The sequence below is a fragment of the Carassius carassius genome, chromosome 13 (genome assembly GCF_963082965.1).
Source record: "Carassius carassius chromosome 13, fCarCar2.1, whole genome shotgun sequence".
NCBI lineage: Eukaryota > Metazoa > Chordata > Actinopteri > Cypriniformes > Cyprinidae > Carassius > Carassius carassius.
The window spans coordinates 7,339,316-7,360,160 of NC_081767.1; the positions used below are offsets into that span (position 1 = coordinate 7,339,316).

The window sequence follows — 20,845 nt, forward strand, 5'->3', positions numbered from 1 at the left end:
CATTCTCCCTATTATCCTGTGAATGATACATACCTTCTAACCCCTTTTAGCCACTATATCCTGCCTTAAGTACCTTATAGTTTAATAGAGACATTTATCCAGCGCTTCTTATCTTCCACATCTCTCACTTTATCCCTCTCACTCTCTCCATGACTGTATGAATTAATTAATTAATAAACAAATTCCAAATTGTATTTATTATTATTATTTTTATTTTTATTTGTATGTAAACGTAAGATCACTTTGAAAACTATTGGTAAGTACACAATAAAACAATAAAAAAATAAAATAAACAATGGCCATGTTTAATTAACTTTTTATTTGGCCATTAATGTCCCTAAAGTTTGATTAATTTTTATGTATTAAAATCTTTTAATATAAAATATAGGTAAATATATCTATTTTTACAGTGTGAAAAAAAAATATGTATTTATTTATTGTTGAATTCAACATTTAATAAACCTTCTTTAAAAATTGTCAAAATACTAAAAATGAAAAAAAAAAAAACTAAAAATAATACTGCCCAGCCCTAACAGTGATTGTGTTGTGTGCATGTCTGGCATCAGTGGGTGTTTTTGGAGGATTCTGTGAGATGGCAGTCTTACATTCAGCTGTCTATGCCTGCTAAAAGCCATGGCGCATAAATGAACACAAAGAGAGTGGACAGACTATCTGGACCAATGGTTTGATAATTGCATTTATAGAGTTGGCAAGCTGAGCTTGACCAATTGTCCAAGCTCAAACGTAGGTAAAGTCCATCCAGGCAGAGACAGCAGCTGTCTCTCATTCACAGTCTGTTTAAATGAAGCAATGGAGCCATCAGTGGCTTGAAGACACTGTTCCGAACAATCACAAGCTGTTATTGTGCTACAGCAAGAGAAAGAGTGTATAGTGCCAATGCTGGATGGTGATGGGTTTCATTTTAAAGGATGTGTATTTCTTAGTGAAGCACTTAAACGAATCACTTTAATTTAATTAAAATTAAAAATTTAATTTTGTCATTATAAATTGAGAAGGGGTCATAGTTTTAGTTGGTTAGCATGGTACAAAAAAATAATAATAATAATAATAATTAATAATAAAAGTTCCATAAAAAGTAGTTCATAATTTGAGCACTATATTTCCTAATTTTCATTCATAACATTCAGAATTGAGGGAATTATAGATGGAAGACTTCATCAGACTATTTCCAAACATCCATATATTTAACGTTTACATTAAACTTGACTGTATGGTGAATTTTATAATATGCGCAAATTGGAATCAAGGTTATTTATTCACTCACACCTGCTTCTGTTTAAAATTTTTATTAAAAAAAATAAATAAATTATTCCAAGTATAGCTCATATTAGGCTACATTAATTGTAGACTCGCTCTCTCTCTGCTGTAACCTTTGGGTTAAGTACTTTGCTCAAGGACTGTGGGGATTGTGGGAATTAAAATAATTTCCAGTTCATGGGTCAACTCTATTTGAGATTGATCTACAGTACCTTCAATGAAGTGGTTACTCCTACGGTTAAGGTTACGGTTTTTTAGCCCCTGCTGGTAGAGGCTGTAACTACACCATCTGACATCTGAACTTGTTTAATTTTTTTTCCTTCATAATATTACATTCATTCCAGTATTATAACCAGTAATCACAATTAAATCTTATAATTTTTAGTAAAATAATAATACTATTATTATTTTATATAAAAAATGTTTTTAAAAATCTGAAATGGTTAAGAGTTGGATCTGGTAAAAAGTGTGTGTGTGTGTGTGTGTGTGTGTGTGTGTGTGTGTGTGTGTGTGTGTGTGTGTTTGTGTGTAAAAGCCTTTAAGTGCTCAGTAGTGGATAAACCATTAAACACGGCTATACCTTTTAGGTGACCAAAAGTGGAGGAATGTTTTTTTTAACTGTTCTGTATTGATTTAAATTCATAGAATAACGCATTTTTATTAAATGCTGAACAATTTATATAAGTAGCAGTGGCAAAAAACCAATGCTAACACTGTTTAACAGCATTTATATTGACCCACATGAATCAAGTTATTATAGTAAGTTTGAACTTTTACCAACAAATGAAAATGGATTAATAACTCTATTTTACTTCTCCAGCTCAGTCCTTCAAAGAGTTTTCCAAGCTGCTGAGCACCATGGAAGAGGAGAGAAGGCGGCTGGTAAGTACTGAGTATACATACTATAGATGTGTTTATGGTATCTGTAAACTTAATAGCTGTGTATCCTATGAACATCATTTTATTTATTTTTTTATTTCTAATACCATAGTAGTACCATATTGTTTTCCCCATATCATTGCTTTCTTGGGTGTGTACTGTATGTTTTGTACATGTTCTATGGCAATACCATTTATTTATTTATTAAAGATTATAAAGGTCAAAAATGTGGTAATGCAGTACAGCATATAAAATAAGTATTTTTTTGCAGATGCCAAGAATGTATTGCTGTTGTTTCCTGTTATCAAATTAACCCTCCATAAAATCCTGATGATTAGCAGAGCTGATAATGAGAAAGCAAGTAAACAAACAAAGCCCGCCTTTCCCCTCTGATCAGTAAAACAGCAAGTCTGAACAAGTATGAATCTGTCAGATAAATAATGTTTAATCACCCTGTCAGGGTTTAATGATAATGACCAGTTAACGGTGTGTTATCTTGCTTTTACACAGCTAATTTACCAAATAAAATAATGCTATTTTGTTTGAAAAAAGAGACCAACACAGGAAATTAAACAGTTAATTATACAGTTGTTCATTATATCCAAAGAGCTGTGCAATTTTTAATCAGCGTTTTAAAACAGGTACGCTCTTCAGTGTAGATCATAGCAAGGATCATGGCAAAGCCAGCTGCAAACCATGACCATGTGGCACGCTAGACTTGGTCGTACATTGTGTCTGGTTTCTGTATGGATGTGTGTGTGTCTCAGACCTCAGAGCTGACATGTCAATGAAATCCAGAGATCCAGAAAAAAAAATTAACCACACAGCTCTATGGTTAATATTTTTGATGTGTGTGGTCACTCGTCACGACTTATATCAAGTACAGTTCCAGTAATATGAAGTACAGTTCTGGGAATATGAACCCTTGGGCTGTAGTTTGACACCAAAGGTTCAGTAGTTTGTACGAAGTCACTGGTGTGGGTAGCCCTTGGGCCTTATTTTCTTCTCATTGCGTCATTATTGTCCTTCCTGTTAAATTAAATGTGAAAACAGCAAACACTTCAGGCAATATGCAGCTTAATTTAGACAAATGTTTTTAAAACGTAACCACAAAGACGTGAGAATAATCCAAAATGCTTAATAGCTCACTTAAATGGTGCTTTAATGATGTGTGTGATTATCGCACAGTTACCAGCTGTTCATTTAAACCTTTACACTACTTTACTAAATGGCAAGAATAATACATCAGGGATGCACGTTTCAGACAAATTCAAAATCAGGCCATCTGTTTTTAAATGATACGTTTTTATAGTTTTGTTTTTAAGTTGTGCTGTGGATCCAACTTTCATCTTTCTAAATGGTTCATTGCTTGCTGTCAATAGAATAGTGATGTATGATTCAAAGCTCACAGAGAAATCACTTTCAAACCAAGCATATTTCAGTGGGTCAATGCACTGTATCTATCCACATGACCCGCTTGAACCTGTCGCAAAATCTGCGTGGGGAAATCTTTTGGCCTCATGTGAAATTCCCAATCACGTGGACTCCATTTGAAATAACTGGATTTAGCAAAAAATTGTTGCAAAATGCTTATTGTTCTCTATTGTGACATCAGAGTGAAACTGCTTCTTGAACAATAACACAAAAAAAAGTATAGGGAGTAGATTTTGTCAGCGGAGGATTGATTGGATCATTGGATTGTTGTCATTTGCTAATTAGTACAATCTCATGTGAGTAGTTTCTGGGGGGGAAGCCATATTGCCCAGCTCGCTGCGCATGTCACCAGAGAAGAGATGTTGTTGTGTGGGGGAAGGAAAGGCAATCCCTGAATGCAACGGATGAAAAAAGTTTTAAGGATTATAAACATTCTATCAGTGCCAATGTAAACTCTGATAACAGCTCAGTCTAATTTAAAATGGACTATTTAGAGCTAACTAGGGTATTGTGTTATTGTGTTGTGTATGGAGAGTATTTCAGTGTAGCTTAGCATCATGCTAACAAGAACTGCCACTGAAATCAATTGTGAGTTGATTCTACCATACACTTCACAAAATAATTCACATCTTTTTGCATTTGGACAACATTCTAATCTGTCACTTAAGAGGTTAGATAACAGATAGGATGTTGCCTTGGTAGACAGCATGGAAGCTCACTATGTTTTGAAACAGAGTTTAAGTATGTGTGTTTGTAAGTGATCCCAAATGGGAGCATTACTGTTTGCTTCCTGTGAAATGTTTGAAGTTATAGAAGATAAGGGAAGTTTGATAACATGACTAATGGTTTGTTTTCGTGACCTATGTTGCTGTTTTTTCTAGAAGACCTGATCCTTGATGTCTCTGTCTTGAATGACACTCTGAGTTTCGTTCGTATACTGCAACCCCTGCTAACTGATCTCCATATATGTGGGAAAAAAGCAAAGTCTGTTTCATTTCAGACAGTGAGTAATAGGGTGAATATTATATAAAAAAGGACTTTAAAATATAAATTTTATTACGTTACTCCTAAATGCATAATTTATGGATTTATGGCTGGAATAAACTCATTTGCGTGGTCTCAGACAGTAGACACATTAGTTTTATTGAGAACAAAACACTTTTGAGAAAAGCAGCCTCAGTGGATTTGATTTAATTTTCCTCTCCATCATCTTAAACATGTAATCTCTTTTTAGAAGTCTTCATGCATAGTTTGCTGCAAAGACACTCTTTGCAAAGAAGAAACGCAGAAGATTTAGTCAAAGAGGAAGCCCACAGGACAGAAAATATCTCAAATGAGATGTCTTTATTATCTTTCTCCTAGACAGCAATAAGTTTAAATGGATATCAAATGGAGGCTTAAAGGTACAGTCTCACAAAAGCATGTGAAATTATTTTGGACCCTGGAAAAAATATAAGTTTGTATACTTTATATTGAAAATATTTAGAACTGTTGGTCAAACAACTTTTATAATTTAATGTATGCCAAAATGTATTTATAAAAAGAGTTGAATCCAATTTGAAAAATAGACTTGTTTTTTAGCTTTGCCAAATACTTACTTCAATCTCTTTTTGAGTCGATTGTGTGTTTAGTCTCGTGTGCACCGTACTAAAGTAGAAGTACTATTTGTGAGTTGCTGCCTATGTTGAGCATTGCAAATCACTCATTTGTGAGGTTGGATTACTCAGGATGCTGATGTTGAAGACAGCTGTACGTAGGTGGTAGACAGCGAGGCTAGGTTTTGAAACAGAGCCATTATTTTTTCTTTACATTGTGTGGATCACTGCTCTTTGTTTTCGGCGATTGACTTTCCTCACTGCTTAATCAGACATCCCGTAATTCAGGGCCAACCATGGTTAATGAGAAACCACATGGAATGTAGCTGGAAGTCAATGAAACTTTCCACTTTACTCAGTTTATTTACATAACTTAGTGTTTAATCACTTTGGCCTGTAAGTCTGCTCTTTTTAAAAGGATGTAACAGCAGGTGTGTGCTTTTTAGGGGATACTTTTGTGTTTAAAGCTCAACCTGGAAGAAAAGGAGATTTCAAATGCTCTCATTGCTCCATCTAGCAAAACCTTGTGTCATACATTTTTGAACAGATGAATATAAGTAAGGGAGGAAGGAGATTTTCCAAATATTTTCCATGGTAGAGTTGCTAGTGCGCTCTTGATCTCCTGAGCCCAATCAGTCATGGAACAGAGAGCGCTTCACTGTCAGACTGAATCCAAGGCAGCCGTATACATACAATCGTCAGTTCTCTTCAGTCAAGTGGGACTGAAGCCAGGACCTTGTGATGCAGTAATGCTCTAAATAATTCTAACCTGTTGACGTGCCAATGAGAGAAGAATTGTGATTATCTATCCACGATTATCTATCCGCGTCTTGTGGAGATCAGAATGCTAAATGGCGCTTCAGATTTTAAGCTTTCAGTTTGCAATAAAAAAAAAATCACAAGTGTTCCAAAGGTTTGCACCTCTGAGATGCTCTCTAATCATCTAATCATCATTTACATTGAAGTAGGGGCCAGAAAATCCCCTAATTCATCTAGCAAAATTTAATAAACCACCCAGTGGCCAGATACATAAACCGTTTAGACTATTCTTAAAAAGTCATTCATATTTATTTATTTATTTATTTTATTGAAGACTTTTTTAACTTTATTAATTAAGGTACAAAAAGGTAGATTGGTCTAATTTGATTCTGAAAAGTAAAAAATTAAGACTGAATACTTCTTGGCTAACTGGTTCTTAAGACACAGTAGGGGTGTAAGAAAATATTGATACACGTGAGTATCGCGATATTTTGTTTGGCGATACTGTATCGATTCTCAAAATTGGAATATCGATAAAAAATAAAATAAAACCATACTAGATTAATGGCAGTTGTTTCGCAATTTCGAGTTTACATCCCGACCGCTAGATGGCAGTCTCCATCTGTGAATGAAAGTGAGATTGACAGAAAATACTAGCATTAGAGCACGCTACTGGTGTTAGCATTAATATCGCTGCAAGTAATGGAGGCTGAAAGAACTGTCCCTGTTCCTGGTTCGGTGTACAAAGCTGAAGTGTGCTGTCATTTGGGCTTTTGTGGTAAGGTCCACCGTGAGACCATGATGAGGGCACCGCCTCGGTCCCGCCACGTCCCGTGTGAAGAGGGGCTCGCACGGGGCGGGTCAAGGTGGGTGGTAGGGTCGCTGTGCGGCAGAGTTGCAATAATTTTGGGGGTGTTTTGTGCAGTTGGGGCGGTGCTCACGTCGCGGTTTCGGCAATTCCACGTATAAAATAAATACAAAGTGAAAAACCTGTGAAATCCACATGGAAAGGTTCAACATCTGTATTTATTTTATTGTTTTACAATTGTTTTGTTTTGTTTAGGAATACTGTAAGCACTTTTTTATTTATATTAAGCAGATGTAATTTTTTGTTCAGATCAAAATGTTATGACATTGTATCTCACAATTGTAAACTGAAACAAAGCAGGTTCTAATATATATATATATATATATATATATATATATATATATATATATATATACAGTACAGACCAAAAGTTTGGACACACCTTCTCATTTAAAGAGTTTTCTTTATTTTCATGACTATGAAAATTGTAGATTCACACTGAAGGCATCAAAACTATGAATTAACACATGTGGAATTATATATGGAATTATATACATAACAAAAAAGTGTGAAACAACTGAAATTATGTCATATTCTAGGTTCTTCAAAGTAGCCACCTTTTGCTTTGATTACTGCTTTGCACACTCTTGGCTTTCTCTTGATGAGCTTCAAGAGGTAGTCACCTGAAATGGTCTTCCAACAGTCTTGAAGGAGTTCCCCGAGAGATGCTTAGCACTTGTTGGCCCTTTTGCCTTCTGTCTGCGGTCCAGCTCACCCCTAAACCAACTCGATTGGGTTCAGGTTCGGTGACTGTGGAGGCCAGGTCATCTGGTGCAGCACCCCATCATTCTCCTTCTTGGTCAAATAGCCCTTGATGCCTTCAGTGTGACTCTACAATTTTCATAGGCATGAAAATAAAGAAAACTCTTTGAATGAGAAGGTGTGTCCAAACTTTTGGTCTGTACTGTATATATATATATATATATATATATATATATATATATATATATATATATATATATATACATACATACATATGGTCTTTTAAAAAAATACATTTTATACGTATTATACATTTAACTAAAGGATCCTGCAAACACTCTTTACTCCTACTGCACAAAAATTGGTTCAATAATGTTGAATGTTATAGGGACTGATTATTGCAAATGCAGATCCCACTTTGTCTGGTTGAATAATTTTTATTTACTTATTGCTAAGGTTTGCATGTGGTGGTGTGTTCTTACAGCATACAGAACTACCAAATTTTACTATAAGTTTGATTGACTCATATAATATAATTGCTGTTAATAGTTTTCATTGTCTGTTCGATTACGTCTTTAATTTTCCGTACATTACTGCCATATGTACATTAACTGACAGTCACCACTGATAAGTGACTACTAAACTTAATTTTCTGTTAAGTTGCTTTGCAGCGATTTGTATTGTAAAAAGCGCTATATAAATACATTTGAATTGAATTATGTTCTTAAAGACAGCTTTCCTTAAAATATATCCTTTTCCTAAAATAAGTGATATCCCAATATATTACCTTGCTGACAGTATCGCAATTTATCGCAATATATCATATCGCAACCCCTGTATCGTGATACATATTGAATCGTCAGATTCTTGGCAATACACAGCCCTAAGACACAGTCTTAACATAGTGGCTATTTTTATGCAGCTGGCCCCAGAACTCCTTAGAAACCACCTGTTAGTGCCTTAGCAACCACCTAGACCAGCCTAGCAATGTTTTAGCAACCACCCAGAGGTGCGTTTCCCAAAAGCAACTATGGTCCCATTGTTATCAATAGAGTTCAACAGAATTTGCGACCATATTTAGTTAACAATACTTTTGGGAAACAGCATAACACCACCTTAATAACCACCTAACAACATCTTAACAACCTCCCAGAACATCAAGTATTGCATCACATCACCAACATTTTATCACTCAGTCCATCGAGGTCACTAACAACACTAACAAAATGGAGCTTTGCAGTGAATATATCAGGGTCTTTAGTAACCATCAAGAACAGCCTAGTAACCACCTAACAATGTCTTCGCAACTATCCATCTCTATTAAACAAAAGCATGCACCTATATCTCACCAAAACATCATAGTGACATGCTAAACCATTTAGAACACTTTGGCAACTGCATAGCAACACCCTGGCAACCAGTAGCACTGTAGCAGTAAGATTTGCATGGGCAAACATCACTCCCAAATTCTTTTTTGACATGATATGAATGAAAACTAGAATTAATGGATGGCTGAAGGTTTTAACAAATAAACTCAAAGCAAACCCAGCATTCCAGATCAAATTTCTTTGGGGGTTTTGCGGGTGTGTGCTTTCACAGATGAGAAATTGAAACAAAATCCTCAACCCCCACCCAACCCCCCGTGTCCCCTAGTCACATCTGGAGTCAATCAACAACCCAAAAATAGAAAAGACACTGACCGATAAGAAGCTGCTTTCGCTCACTGCCTCACAGATACATGTGTATCAAATTAGTACCACTTCCTGTTTTAGAGATTTATTAACTGAAATATATATTTTGGTGCCAGTACTAATTCAAGGAGGTTTCGGAATGGTTTGTACAGTGAAGTTGGGTTATTGGCACTAGACAGGCATGAAGGTTTTATTACCGTCATGATGGTTTGCTTGGCTCAAAGCCACATAAGAAATCCGTAACCATCAATGTGTGTGAATGTGTTCGTGTGTGTGAACCAGCCACCCAAGTGTGTTATTGTGGAGCACAGACTTATCAAATTCCACCGTTTTAAAGAGAAGTCTGGTTTAATTCCCCCTGGTGTGAGACAGCAATCCTTCACAGCAGAAAGAGAGATAGAAAGCTTGTGTGTGTGTGTGTGTGTGTGTGTGTGTGTGTGTGGGTGTGTGTGTGTGTGTGTGTGTGTGTGTGTGTGTGTGTGTGTGTGTGTGTGTGTGTGTGTGTGTGTGTGTGTGTGTGTGCGTGAAAGAAAGAGAGAGAAAGTGCATTGAACTCTACACGGTTGGAGATTGTTCAAGGCCGCTGAGTTCTGATGGTATTCAGAGGCCAGGGGCCTGATGTTGTGGCGCTGTTTTAAAGGTGATCATATCCTTTGGGGAAATCCTCTTGAAGCTGTTCCAGAACAAATCTGCCCTCAGAGCCGATAATTTTGTGAAAGCAGTGAAATTCGGTTCCCTTTTTGTCAGTCTAGCCAGGTGTGGTTATCTTCAGCCTGCAAACTGTTTTGTAATTTCCTCACTTGCTTGAGCATGTTCCTCTTAGCTTGTTTTGTGTTTTAGACAGCTCTAAGTACACTTTTACATCCCGTCTTACCTTAACGATATTAAGAAGACAGGCCCTCAGTTGTGTTCATTCATATAATCTTGAGTTACAGGGAACACACATTTATGCTTACATTCTGCCCTAAACCACTCACAGCTTATTGTACCCTCACATTAAGCTTCAGTTTGACGCGATTCATATTTCAAATAAATGCTGCTCTTTTGAATTTTATATTCATCAAAGAATCCTAAAAAAAATATAGTATCATAGTAAAAATGATCAAAAATAGAAAACGGTTACTTATAATTTTTACATTAATAGTTCACAGTCTTACCGTTTTACTGTATTTTTGATCAAATAAATGCAGGTTTGGTTAGCATAAGCAACTTCTTTTAAAAAAATTTATAAAAATTGGATTTTTGAATAGTAGTGTATATATAAATACAATTTAAAATTGTCCCTGACCTCAGTGACATTTAACCAATAACTTACAAATAAAATAAATAGAAGTTTGATTTTAAGGGCACAAAAAAACACCTATTTTTATTATTATTAATATTATTTATTTATTTGTTAAAATATTCTTTACTAAATTAAATGCAGTGAGAGAAATTTACTGAGTATATGTTAAGTGTTTATCTCTTGCATGTCTTCTCTAATGTACAGTTTGAATCATATTTGTTTAATTTTAAATTCCAGTGCATTGCTGAGAATTTGGGATGGAACATATGCTTAATTGTTATAAATATTAAAAAAAAAAAAAAAATAGCCACCAAAATTCCAGTAAAGTGCTATTTCGAAGTTCATGCAAACCACGACCTGGTTTAGGCTAGATGTGGTGAGTTGTTCAGTCTCCTAGCTGTTTTGTTTATCTTCGCTATGATTGCGTTGCCAGTGTGGGCACGCAGTGTGCTGAGGCCAGTCTTATGGAATGTCACATCGAGCGTGACGACAGAGAGGGTAGAGAGATAGAAAAGAAGTGATTGTTTTCAAGGTTTACAGAGTTTGTTAATGGGACTCATGAGGGCATTTATGGTGAGACACATATGGACTGTACTCTACTGTGAATCCAGGACTCGAGATGAAATCACTGCCTCACAGCTAGAACCAGAAAACAAGGAGGTTTATTTGAGTTTACTGTAACTAAGACAAAAGTGTCTTTGAACAAAAGACACCACATACCTCTCACAGCTAAATAAAACACACCGAGAGAACGCAGCTTCATGGATAATGTCCATACACAATAATAACTTTATATTTATTTTTATTTTATTTTTTTTTTGAAAGAAGTCTCATGCTCAGCAAGGCTGCATTAATTTGACTACAAAATATTGTGAAATATTAATACAGTTCCTGTGATGCAAAGCTTAATTTTAATCATCATTACTCTTCATTGTCATATGGTCCTTCAGAAATAATACTAATAGGCTGATTTACTTCTCAATTATTATTGGTAATCAGTTATTAATATTGGTTCTTGTATGATAATGTCAAAATCAAAAAGTTCTTGCTGCTTAATTTTTTTTTTTGTGAAAATCATGATAAAATGTTTGTTTTTTCACCGTTTTTTGATGAATGTTCAAAAGAGCAATTTATTTTAATATAATTTTTTTTATTATAAATGTCTTATTATTTACATACATTCGAATGGTAGCGTATCTCAGTTTATTAAGTATTACAAATATTAAGCTGCAAAAACTGTTTTAATATTAAAATAAAAAAAGTGTTTTTTTAGCACCAAATCAACATATTAGAATGATTTCTGAAGGGTCATGTGACAATGAAGACTGGAGTAAATGCTAAAAATTCAGCATTGTATCACGGGAATACATTACATTTTAAAATATATTCAAATAGAAATCAGCTCTTTTAAAATTTACAATTTTATTTCACAATATTACTTTTTACTGTATTTTTGATCAAATGAACGCAGCCTTGGTGAGCACAAGAAACTTCTTAAAAGTAAAAAAAAAAAAAAAAAAAAAAAAAATTATTATTCCTAACTTTTCTTTTGACTGGTATTTAAACCATTTTACGTAACATAATGTGCCATTTTTACTAGAATGAGTAAAAGATCCATCGGGAATTGAACGGAATGTTTTAAAATGACTTTATTTATTTTAGACCAGATAGAAGTGGCAGTTATCTCTTTTAACATCCCATCTATGAAATCTGACTGTTTTGAGCAAAACAGGAAATTCTTCACCTTACACCTCTTCCAATGAATTGAACCTTGAATGAGGCAGCCTCTCTGACGCTGTCATGCTCTGAAAAACATCTCATATCTACTCAGTCTTCAGCTGAGTAGGATGTGAGGGTTTATTCAGGAAACAGGTATTTGGCTGCATTAGCACCTGAGGTGGCAGAGCAGGTCGGTGAGATTTGTGTTTCGCTGAGAGCGCACTTAACATAAACACAACTTAATTGATATCTTAATGGAGAAAATTCTGTCATGAAAAATCAATATGAGTTCATCATAAAAAATTGATGTACTTTGCTGATGAAATGCCTCATGGGTAATGCTTCAGAGCCGAAATGGATTTTCCTCTCTCTTTAGGTGTATCGGCGGAATGTGTGCTGCAAGATCTGTTGAACGCCATCCAAATGAATTCAGCAGACATTCGGTTTTAAGTTCAAAGCTAATTTTTGCAGTCAACCTCACTGACACCAATTAGAGTTGTATATAGATCACCGCCGACTGTTCTCAGATGCCCGGGATGAACCAGGTGCTTTGTTCCTTGCAGGCATTTGCTTTGATCTCTTTTGAAAAGTTTTTATGAGTAATTTGAAAGAGTTGATGTGTTTGTTATCATATGATTAAGTAAAAGTTTTGATTACTAACAATTTCATATATTTTTCAGTGCATTTCAAATGCAAAATGATTTCTTTAGTGTTTAATTAAAATGTATAGTTGTAGATAGGGCTGGGTATCGATTCAGATGTTCCAGATCGATTCGATTTCGATTCACAAGCTCTCAAATCGATTCGATTTCGATTCTCGTTTCGATTTTGATTATCGATTCGATTTTCTATACTCGATTGTTGATTCAAGTCAATGAATATATATGTATAAAAAAGAACAGTGAACATAAGCTTACAATTGGGTAATTAATAAAAAGAAATTAAGAGCCACAAACCTGTATATTAAACTCAATAAAACTTTATTTTAGGTACACTTAGGTACATTAAAAAAGAACCCATTTTGTAATTTTCAAATGCATACAATTATGTTAAATAAATACAAGTTTGATGCAAGATGAAAAATGCTTTTGTTGACAACACTATCGTCGTTGTCTTGCTTACGAAATCAAAAATGCTTCCATACCTCTGACTTTTTATGTGACGGTGGCATCAACGTCGACAAAGCACCTAAAACTCTTTAAGCCAGTGGTTCTCAACCTTTTTTTCCACCGGGCCGCATTATGGTCCAAGTACAAGTCTCGCGGGTCACATGCATATAATTTACACATTACATCACCAATACAAACCAACCTGATTTATAATATTATAGCCTAAATATCATGATATCTAATCGTTTAAATTCATTGAAATAAATAAATAATTCTACTCCCCATAAATAAAACACCTGATTCTGTCGGGAGCTGAACATTTTTGTGAAATTCGGCTCGATGTAGTAACAGTGATGTGCAGCCCAAACATGTGAACATGTGAAAAAAACAATTGCCCAGAATTATTGCACATCGCTGTCTTTATATTCGTTATTGACGGATTGCACAGGTTCGATTGGCAATGGGCTTCTTCACACTGCCTGAACATGTGCAATTGTGCTTTTGAAGCCTACTGACCACGCGCACCTGTCCGCGCGGTCGTCTGCTCAGAGCCTCAGCACACACTCTACGATGACGATTTTAACTTCACGCCTACCTAGCGGTCCATAGCGGACTCGCAGATGCGGAAAATATAAGAGGCTTTAAGATGCAGTCTGTAAGACGCGCACGAGAGCATGACTTGACGCGCGACATTGCAGAAAATGTGCGTTCACAAATGTAGCCTATGTTGATCCAAATATGGAAAGCACTTTCGAATTTAATAATATGAGGTTCTCTCCAGAGATGTTTTGCCACATTTCTTCAATTAAGGATGATTGCTGCGTAGTATATGGTGTTTCCATTTGCTTGAACTTCTTCAAGTGAGTTGCGGGGCAAACCGAAAATCACTACTGATTCACTACTGATGCTGCGACTATTCTTTTTTTGGATGTGTTCAGTCGCTGGCATTCTCCACATTTATTTTTTTCTCCCTTTTACCAAACTAATAGCTGTTGATGACTATTTGAATTGAAGTGCGCGCTTGTATGTGTTCGTAATCTTATGTGAGTAAGTCTGCTCATGTCTGAAAATAATTTATGAAAAACAAAATAATTTCACATAAAAACATTGGGCTATAGCTTATATTTCTTTAGTAGCCTACATTTTTTTCAATTAATGTAAAAAATAAAATTAATTATAAAACAAAGTTTTTTGTGTGTGTGTTCAGCATATGGTGGGACGCATTTGAATTTGTAACGGGCTGCGGGTTGAGAACCATTGCTTTAAGCACTGAATGAATGAATGACAGGTTCATTGGTAACATCGCACAAGGCACATAAGACGGTGACATCTAGTGGAGAATATTTGTAATTAGATTAAAGCTAATCTTACATTCGATGTCTGCGGAAATAAATATGGAAAAAGAGAATCATGGCCTTTGAGAATCGATTTTGAATCGACCACGTTTAAAAAAATTATTAATCAAAAAATATTTTTTTTTACCCACCCCTAGTTGTAGATGTCTCTGAACTGTCATATCTATTGGTGTTTACTATATATATTGTAGTGCTGCAACGACGTGCGTGAAATGCGTCACACTGTTTACATCTCGCGTAATGGGGGCTTCTGCTCCTGGGAATGGAGAAAGTTGAATTCTATCACAAAAACAACAGGAAAACTGGCACTCTCCGGTGTTACAGTTTAACTGGTTACTGTGTTATCTGGTGACCAACTTCCTGGTTCAGGTCTCCGCTGCAGATGTGATGGAACGACCGCAGCAGAATCGGCGATTTCAATAAAAATAATCGTTAGAGTAGTCGACTAATCGAAAAAATAACCGTTAGATTAGTCGACAGAAAAAATAATCATTAGTTGCAGGTGCAGGTGTGCCTGCTCTGTTTCCAGGCCGACGCTGATGAGAGCTCGGGACACGCATCACACTCCCCCCCTAAGCGTCGTCCTTTCCCTGTGGAGAAGTGGGGAAATTGCGGGAGGGCGGGGAGTGGAACCTGACAGACCTGCGATAGCTGACCATATCCTCGAGAGACCGTCGGCGTTCGCGTTGGCCGTCCCCGCCCGGTGTTGTATGGTGAAGTGGAAGTCCTGGAGCGCGAGGAACCATCTAGTCACCCTGGCGTTGGTGTCCTTCGCTCGGGCCATCAACTGTAGAGGGGCGTGGTCTGTAATCAGGGTGAACTGGTGGCTGAGGAGGTAATAGCGGAGCTCCAGGACTGCCCACTTGACGGCCAGTGCCTCCTTCTCGACGGTTGCATACCGTAGCTCCGCTGAGGTCAGCTTTCGGCTGATATAGATGACTGGTTGTTCCTCACTGTCGAGGACCTGGGAGAGGATGGCTCCCAACCTGGTATCGGACGCATCTGTTTGCAACAGGAAGGGGCGATTGAAGTCGGGGGCCCTGAACATGGGCTCTTCACGCGCTGGAACGCACTCTCTGTCTCTGGGTTCCATGGGACCTTCTCTGGTTGCCCCTTTCTGGTCAGGTCTGTTAGGGGAGAGGCTAAGGAGGAGAAGTTAGGGATAAAACAGCGGTAATATCCCGCCAACCCCAAAAAGGCACGTATCTGCATTTTGATGGTGGGCCGCGGCGAGGAGAGGATCGCCGCCACGTTCTTCTCCTGGGGTAGAATGAGGCCGCAGCCCACTTGGTAGCTGAGGTACTTGGCATCGGTGAGGGCCAGGTGACACTTACGGGGGTTGGCGGTCAGCCCAGCCCGGCAGAGTTCCAACAGCACCTTCCGTAGCCGCTCCAGGTGGTCCTCCCAAGTCTCAGAATGTATGACTACATCGTCCAGGTAGGCGGCGGCATAGGCCTGGTGCGGCCGCAGGAGGATGTCCATTAGCCGCTGGAAGGTGGTGGGAGCCCCATGCAGGCCGAAGGGTAGGACCCGGTATTGCCAGTGGCCACTAGGGGTGGAGAACGCCGTCTTCGGCTTGGCCTGCTCGGTTAGGGGGACCTGCCAGTAGCCCTTGGTGAGGTCGAGAGTTGAAATGTACCAGGCCCTTCCCAGGCAATCTAAGAGTTCATCAACCCGCGGCATTGGGTAGCCGTCAAACTCCGAGACTTCGTTCAGGCGGCGGAAGTCATTGCAAAAGCGGAAGGTGTCGTCGGGCTTTGGAACCATGATGATGGGGCTGGACCAGGGGCTGCGTGATGGTTCGATGATCCCTAACCTCAACATCTCCTGTACCTCCTCCTCAATGGCGTGTCGCCGAGCCCTTACGGAACACGCTAGGGCCGATGCCGGATTACTCCGGGTGCTGTGCGGATATCGTGCTTGAGTGCGTGGGTCCCTCCTGGCTGGGGAGAGAACACATCGATGAATTGACTGACCAGGTGTTGCAGCTCCGACTTTTGGGCGGCTGAGAGGTGGGGGTCCATGTCCACAGCCACGGGAGGTCACTGAGCGAGGGCTGCAAGCTGGGGCCCTACTGTCTTCAGCAGCCACTCGCCGCAGCATCTGCTTCAGTGTTTGATTGAAGCGATCGACCAGGCCGTCTGTTTGCGGGTGGTATATGGTGGTGCGGAGCTGTTTTATCTGGAGAAGCTTGCAGAGGTCAGCCATCACCCGGGACATGAAGGGGGTGCCCTGGTCAGTCAGTATCTGGGATGGTAGGCCGACCCGACTACTCAACAGGAAGAGCTCCTGGGCAATGGCTTTCGCGGTGGCTTTGCGGAGTGGGATGGCCTCAGGGTAGCGGGTGGCGTAGTCCAGGATGACCAGAATGTGTTCGTGTCCCCGGGTGGACTTTGGCAGCGGCCCCACTAGGTCCATTCCGATCCGCTCGAAGAGCACCTCAATGATGGGCAGCGGAATCAGCGGGCTGGGGGGAGGGGTACGTGGAGACGTCCGCTGACAGGTGGGACAGGCCTGACAGAAGCGTTTTACCTCGGCCTCCAGGCCTGGCCAGTGGAAACGGTTGCGTATGCGTTGGATAGGGTTATGGTTAGGGTTATGATGGGAGGACTCATCCGAGGCCAGCAGCACGGGACGCCGTCGGGGCTTCGTGGTCTTCCGGTGTTGTGGGCGGTTCCTGGCGGGGCTGACAGGCTGGCTTGCGGAGGCAAAGAGGCGGTTGAACCCCGGCCAATCCCTGCCGAGGAGGACCGGTACAGGCAGATAATTGACGATCAGGGGGCGCCGTGATGGTGACCCGCTGCGCTGGTACTTCCCTGGTATCGCAATGGACACAGTCGATGGGCAGTCTGGCTTTGGGTTCAGGCCGTGGAGGAAGGACAGTTGACCGGACAAGGGTGACCGCGCTGCCTGAATCGAGGAGGGCGAGCACCGGCCGGCCATTTATCTTCACTTTGCCCGTGGGGCCTGATTTGGAGTATCCGCCCACACGATCCGCGCCCACTCATCCCTGGGCCATGCCTCCCGGATGGCGATCGCCTCAAACATCTGAAGGAATGTCTCGACGTCATCATGCGCCGTCATCTTCGGGATGAGTTGGGTAGCATGGGCTTGGGGGTCAGGTAGCGGAGTTCGCGGGGCGGCCGCCATGCGTAAGGCGGTGAGCTCTCGTTCCATTTCCCCTTGTCGGGAGGCCATGTGCTACATAATCTGTTGCTGGCGGATGCTTACCTCGGTGAGGTGCTTCAACAGATCCTCCATCATTGGGGGAGGAGCACCACCTGGAGAAACAGGAAGGGGACGTGAGAAAAACAACCCGGGAAAAAAACATCCTTCAACAAACCAAGTAAATGGTGATAGTGATGAAGGGATCCTGGTCGGTGACGTCTTCACTGCAATGCCCGCATTCTCCACCAGTGTGACGGGGTGAAGAAGCACACGACACGAGGATCAAGGTAAGTTCCCCGAAGGGTGGATTTTATTGTAAGGGTGAAGGGGGAAATAGCCAACGTGAGGGGTTTCCGTTGCTCAGTGCTTGGCCTTCTCTCCTCCTTCGGTGCGCAGTGCTGTGTGGGTCAGTGAAGTCCGTGTCCTTTGTGGGCTGGTGGTCACACGCTGCTGTCTAGAGGGAAACACAGAGAATTGTTAGCCGAGTCTTTTGGAGACATCTCTCACCTCTGTGTTCGTCAACGCTGCTTATAAAGCCCGTCCCTGATGGACTGCAGGTGTGACCGCTCAGCCCGTAATGAGCAGGTGGAGGTGTGCCTGCTCTTTTTCCAGGGCGACGCTGATGAGGGCTCAGGACACGCGTCACAATATAAACAGATTGGTCGAAATTGGCCCTTGGAGCTTGATTGATTGGCGATCTGACCTATCATAATGCTGAATCCTCTTGCTCTGCAATGTATTTTTTACTTCGTGATGGGGCGGGTTTTATGCTTCATAAAACTACATAAAAACAGACGAGCTGAATGAAAACGCAAATTCACTCTATGTCAGTAGGTGGCGCTTATGAGTATGAAGCATACTTCAGTATGCTTTATATAGGGATAAACGTGTTCAGTCGCTACGACGGATTTCCAGACAGTTACTCTTTTGCATTGCCTTGTATGTACTGTTTCTTGTATGTACTGTTTCGCTGGTGTTTGACCTTGCCTGTTTGACTACGCTCTACTAATAAAGCCTGCAAGTGGATTCCCACTCAGTTGTCACAACGCCTCCTTTGTTACAAAAACAGTGCATCTGTGAATAAAAATAGATACTTTATGATACTTGTATACATTGTCAAGTGTTAAAGGATAGGGATGTAGGTTGAGATGTGTCTCTGAGGGGAACTGACTGTCTTCAGAAAAGTTCAGATGGTGAAGTATTTTCTTTTCATCTTGCCCCTGTATAAACTGGGATTAAAGTGTTCCGTCGCTACGACGGATATCTGTCAGTATATAAAGAGTCACTTGCTTAATTTCTGAATTATTCAGCCATTTGAACAAATCAATTGAATGAATGATTCAAATCAAATCAGTGACTTGCTGCCATCTGCTGGCAGATTTAGTACAATTTTTAATGAATAAGACAAGAATTAGTAAAATAAGACAATTAAGTTACCAATCATATGAAATGAGTATTAATAAATTAATTTATACTACAGATGTTGCACAGAAGAACACAAAAGTGGTTTGAAGGAACATTTCCATTGCTCAGAGGTGGAATGGGTGCAATTAAATTCATAAATGTATGTGGAGATTAATGTTTTAAATATAACATTTTGAATACAGAAATATTAAATTATTTACATAACTGAAATGATCTAAAATTGAAACTAAATCCACCAGCAGGTGGTGGAAAGTCACTGATTTTATCACTGAATCATTCATTCAATTGAGTTGTTCAAATGGCTGAATCATTCAGGAATGAAGCAAGTGACTCTTTATAAACTGACAGAAATCCGTCGTAGCAACGGAACACTTTAATCCCAGTTTATACAGGGGCAAGATGAAAAGAAAATACTTCACCATCTGAACTTTTCTGAAGACAGTCAGTTCCACTCAGAGACACATCTCAACCTACATCCCTATCCTTTAACACTTGAGAATGTATACAAGTATCATAAAGTATCTATTTTTATTCACAGATGCACTGTTTTTGTAACAAAGGAGGCGTTGTGACAACTGAGTGGGAATCCACTGGCAGGCGTTATTAGTAGAGCGTAGTCAAACAGGCAAGGTCAAACACCAGCGAAACAGTACATACAAGGCAATCCAAAAGAGTAATTCACTAAATAAGCGAAGGTCAGGCAGCAAACAATCATAAACAAATAAATAGTCCAAGATCAAAATACTCCAAGACAAGGCAGGGCAAGAAAACATAGGAAGGAAACTCAGGGAAAACAGGAGAACATTAAAGGCTAAGCATTAAATCACAAACGATGATAGCATGTGTGTGTGCTGTTTTTATAGTGTGGGACTGATGAGGTGATGAGAGACAGGTGATTGCAATTGATGATGAGTCAAGGTAAAGAATTGTGGGAAATGGAGTCCGGGCTGAAGTGGCAAGAGTCTGGAATGGAGTGCCCCCTAGTGAAGCTTACAGGCACTCAAGCTAGAGAACATGACAGTTTTCCTTTGTTTTCTCTTTTTAATTCATTTTCACATTCCCCCTATATTCTATTCTTTTAGCATTATATTTAGGCTTTATGGCATGATGTCTCTTGGGGTGTAAAACTGTTCTAAGGAGTGAAAGGTAAAATCAGTTCACTCCAACTTTTTGCATGTAATGTATGTTTTACATAAACTTGCTGCGTGATACAGCAATTACTTTTTGCATTTAAGGCCTTTTTTGATGTCCCTGGTATGTCTTCAGTGACATGTGATCCCTACAGGTGAGACTGTCTTCAAAGGCCCCATCAAGACAGGCCATTCCAGATAAGGATGATTACGGCAGCTCATCCCGAAATTAATTCCAAAGGCCAAATGTCCTGAGAACTGCCTCCACAACTACAAAGGAAAAAATGCATTGAAAACCTTCGCTGTTGATATCAAGTCATTCAGATTCAGATTAGTCACCGTGTCTGAGCACTGCAGCGAAGAATGTTTTGCTCTACAGCTAGGCAAGTTAAGACGGTATGAAATCAGCCGTGAGGACGTTCCACTCCAAACCGCAGCCAAGGTGTCG

General features: G+C 39.5%; 1 protein-coding gene across 7 annotated transcripts in view; it reads left to right on the plus strand.

Annotated features, from left to right (window-relative positions):
- LOC132155896 (rho GTPase-activating protein 42) overlaps positions 1 to 20,845 on the plus strand; it is a 114,504-nt gene that overhangs the window by 33,189 nt on the left and 60,470 nt on the right. For all 7 annotated transcript variants that reach the window (XM_059564658.1, XM_059564657.1, XM_059564660.1 and 4 more), the window contains exon 3: positions 2,099 to 2,160. In XM_059564658.1, coding sequence (XP_059420641.1) covers positions 2,099 to 2,160 — 62 coding nt within the window. The remainder of the gene's footprint in view (positions 1 to 2,098; positions 2,161 to 20,845) is intronic.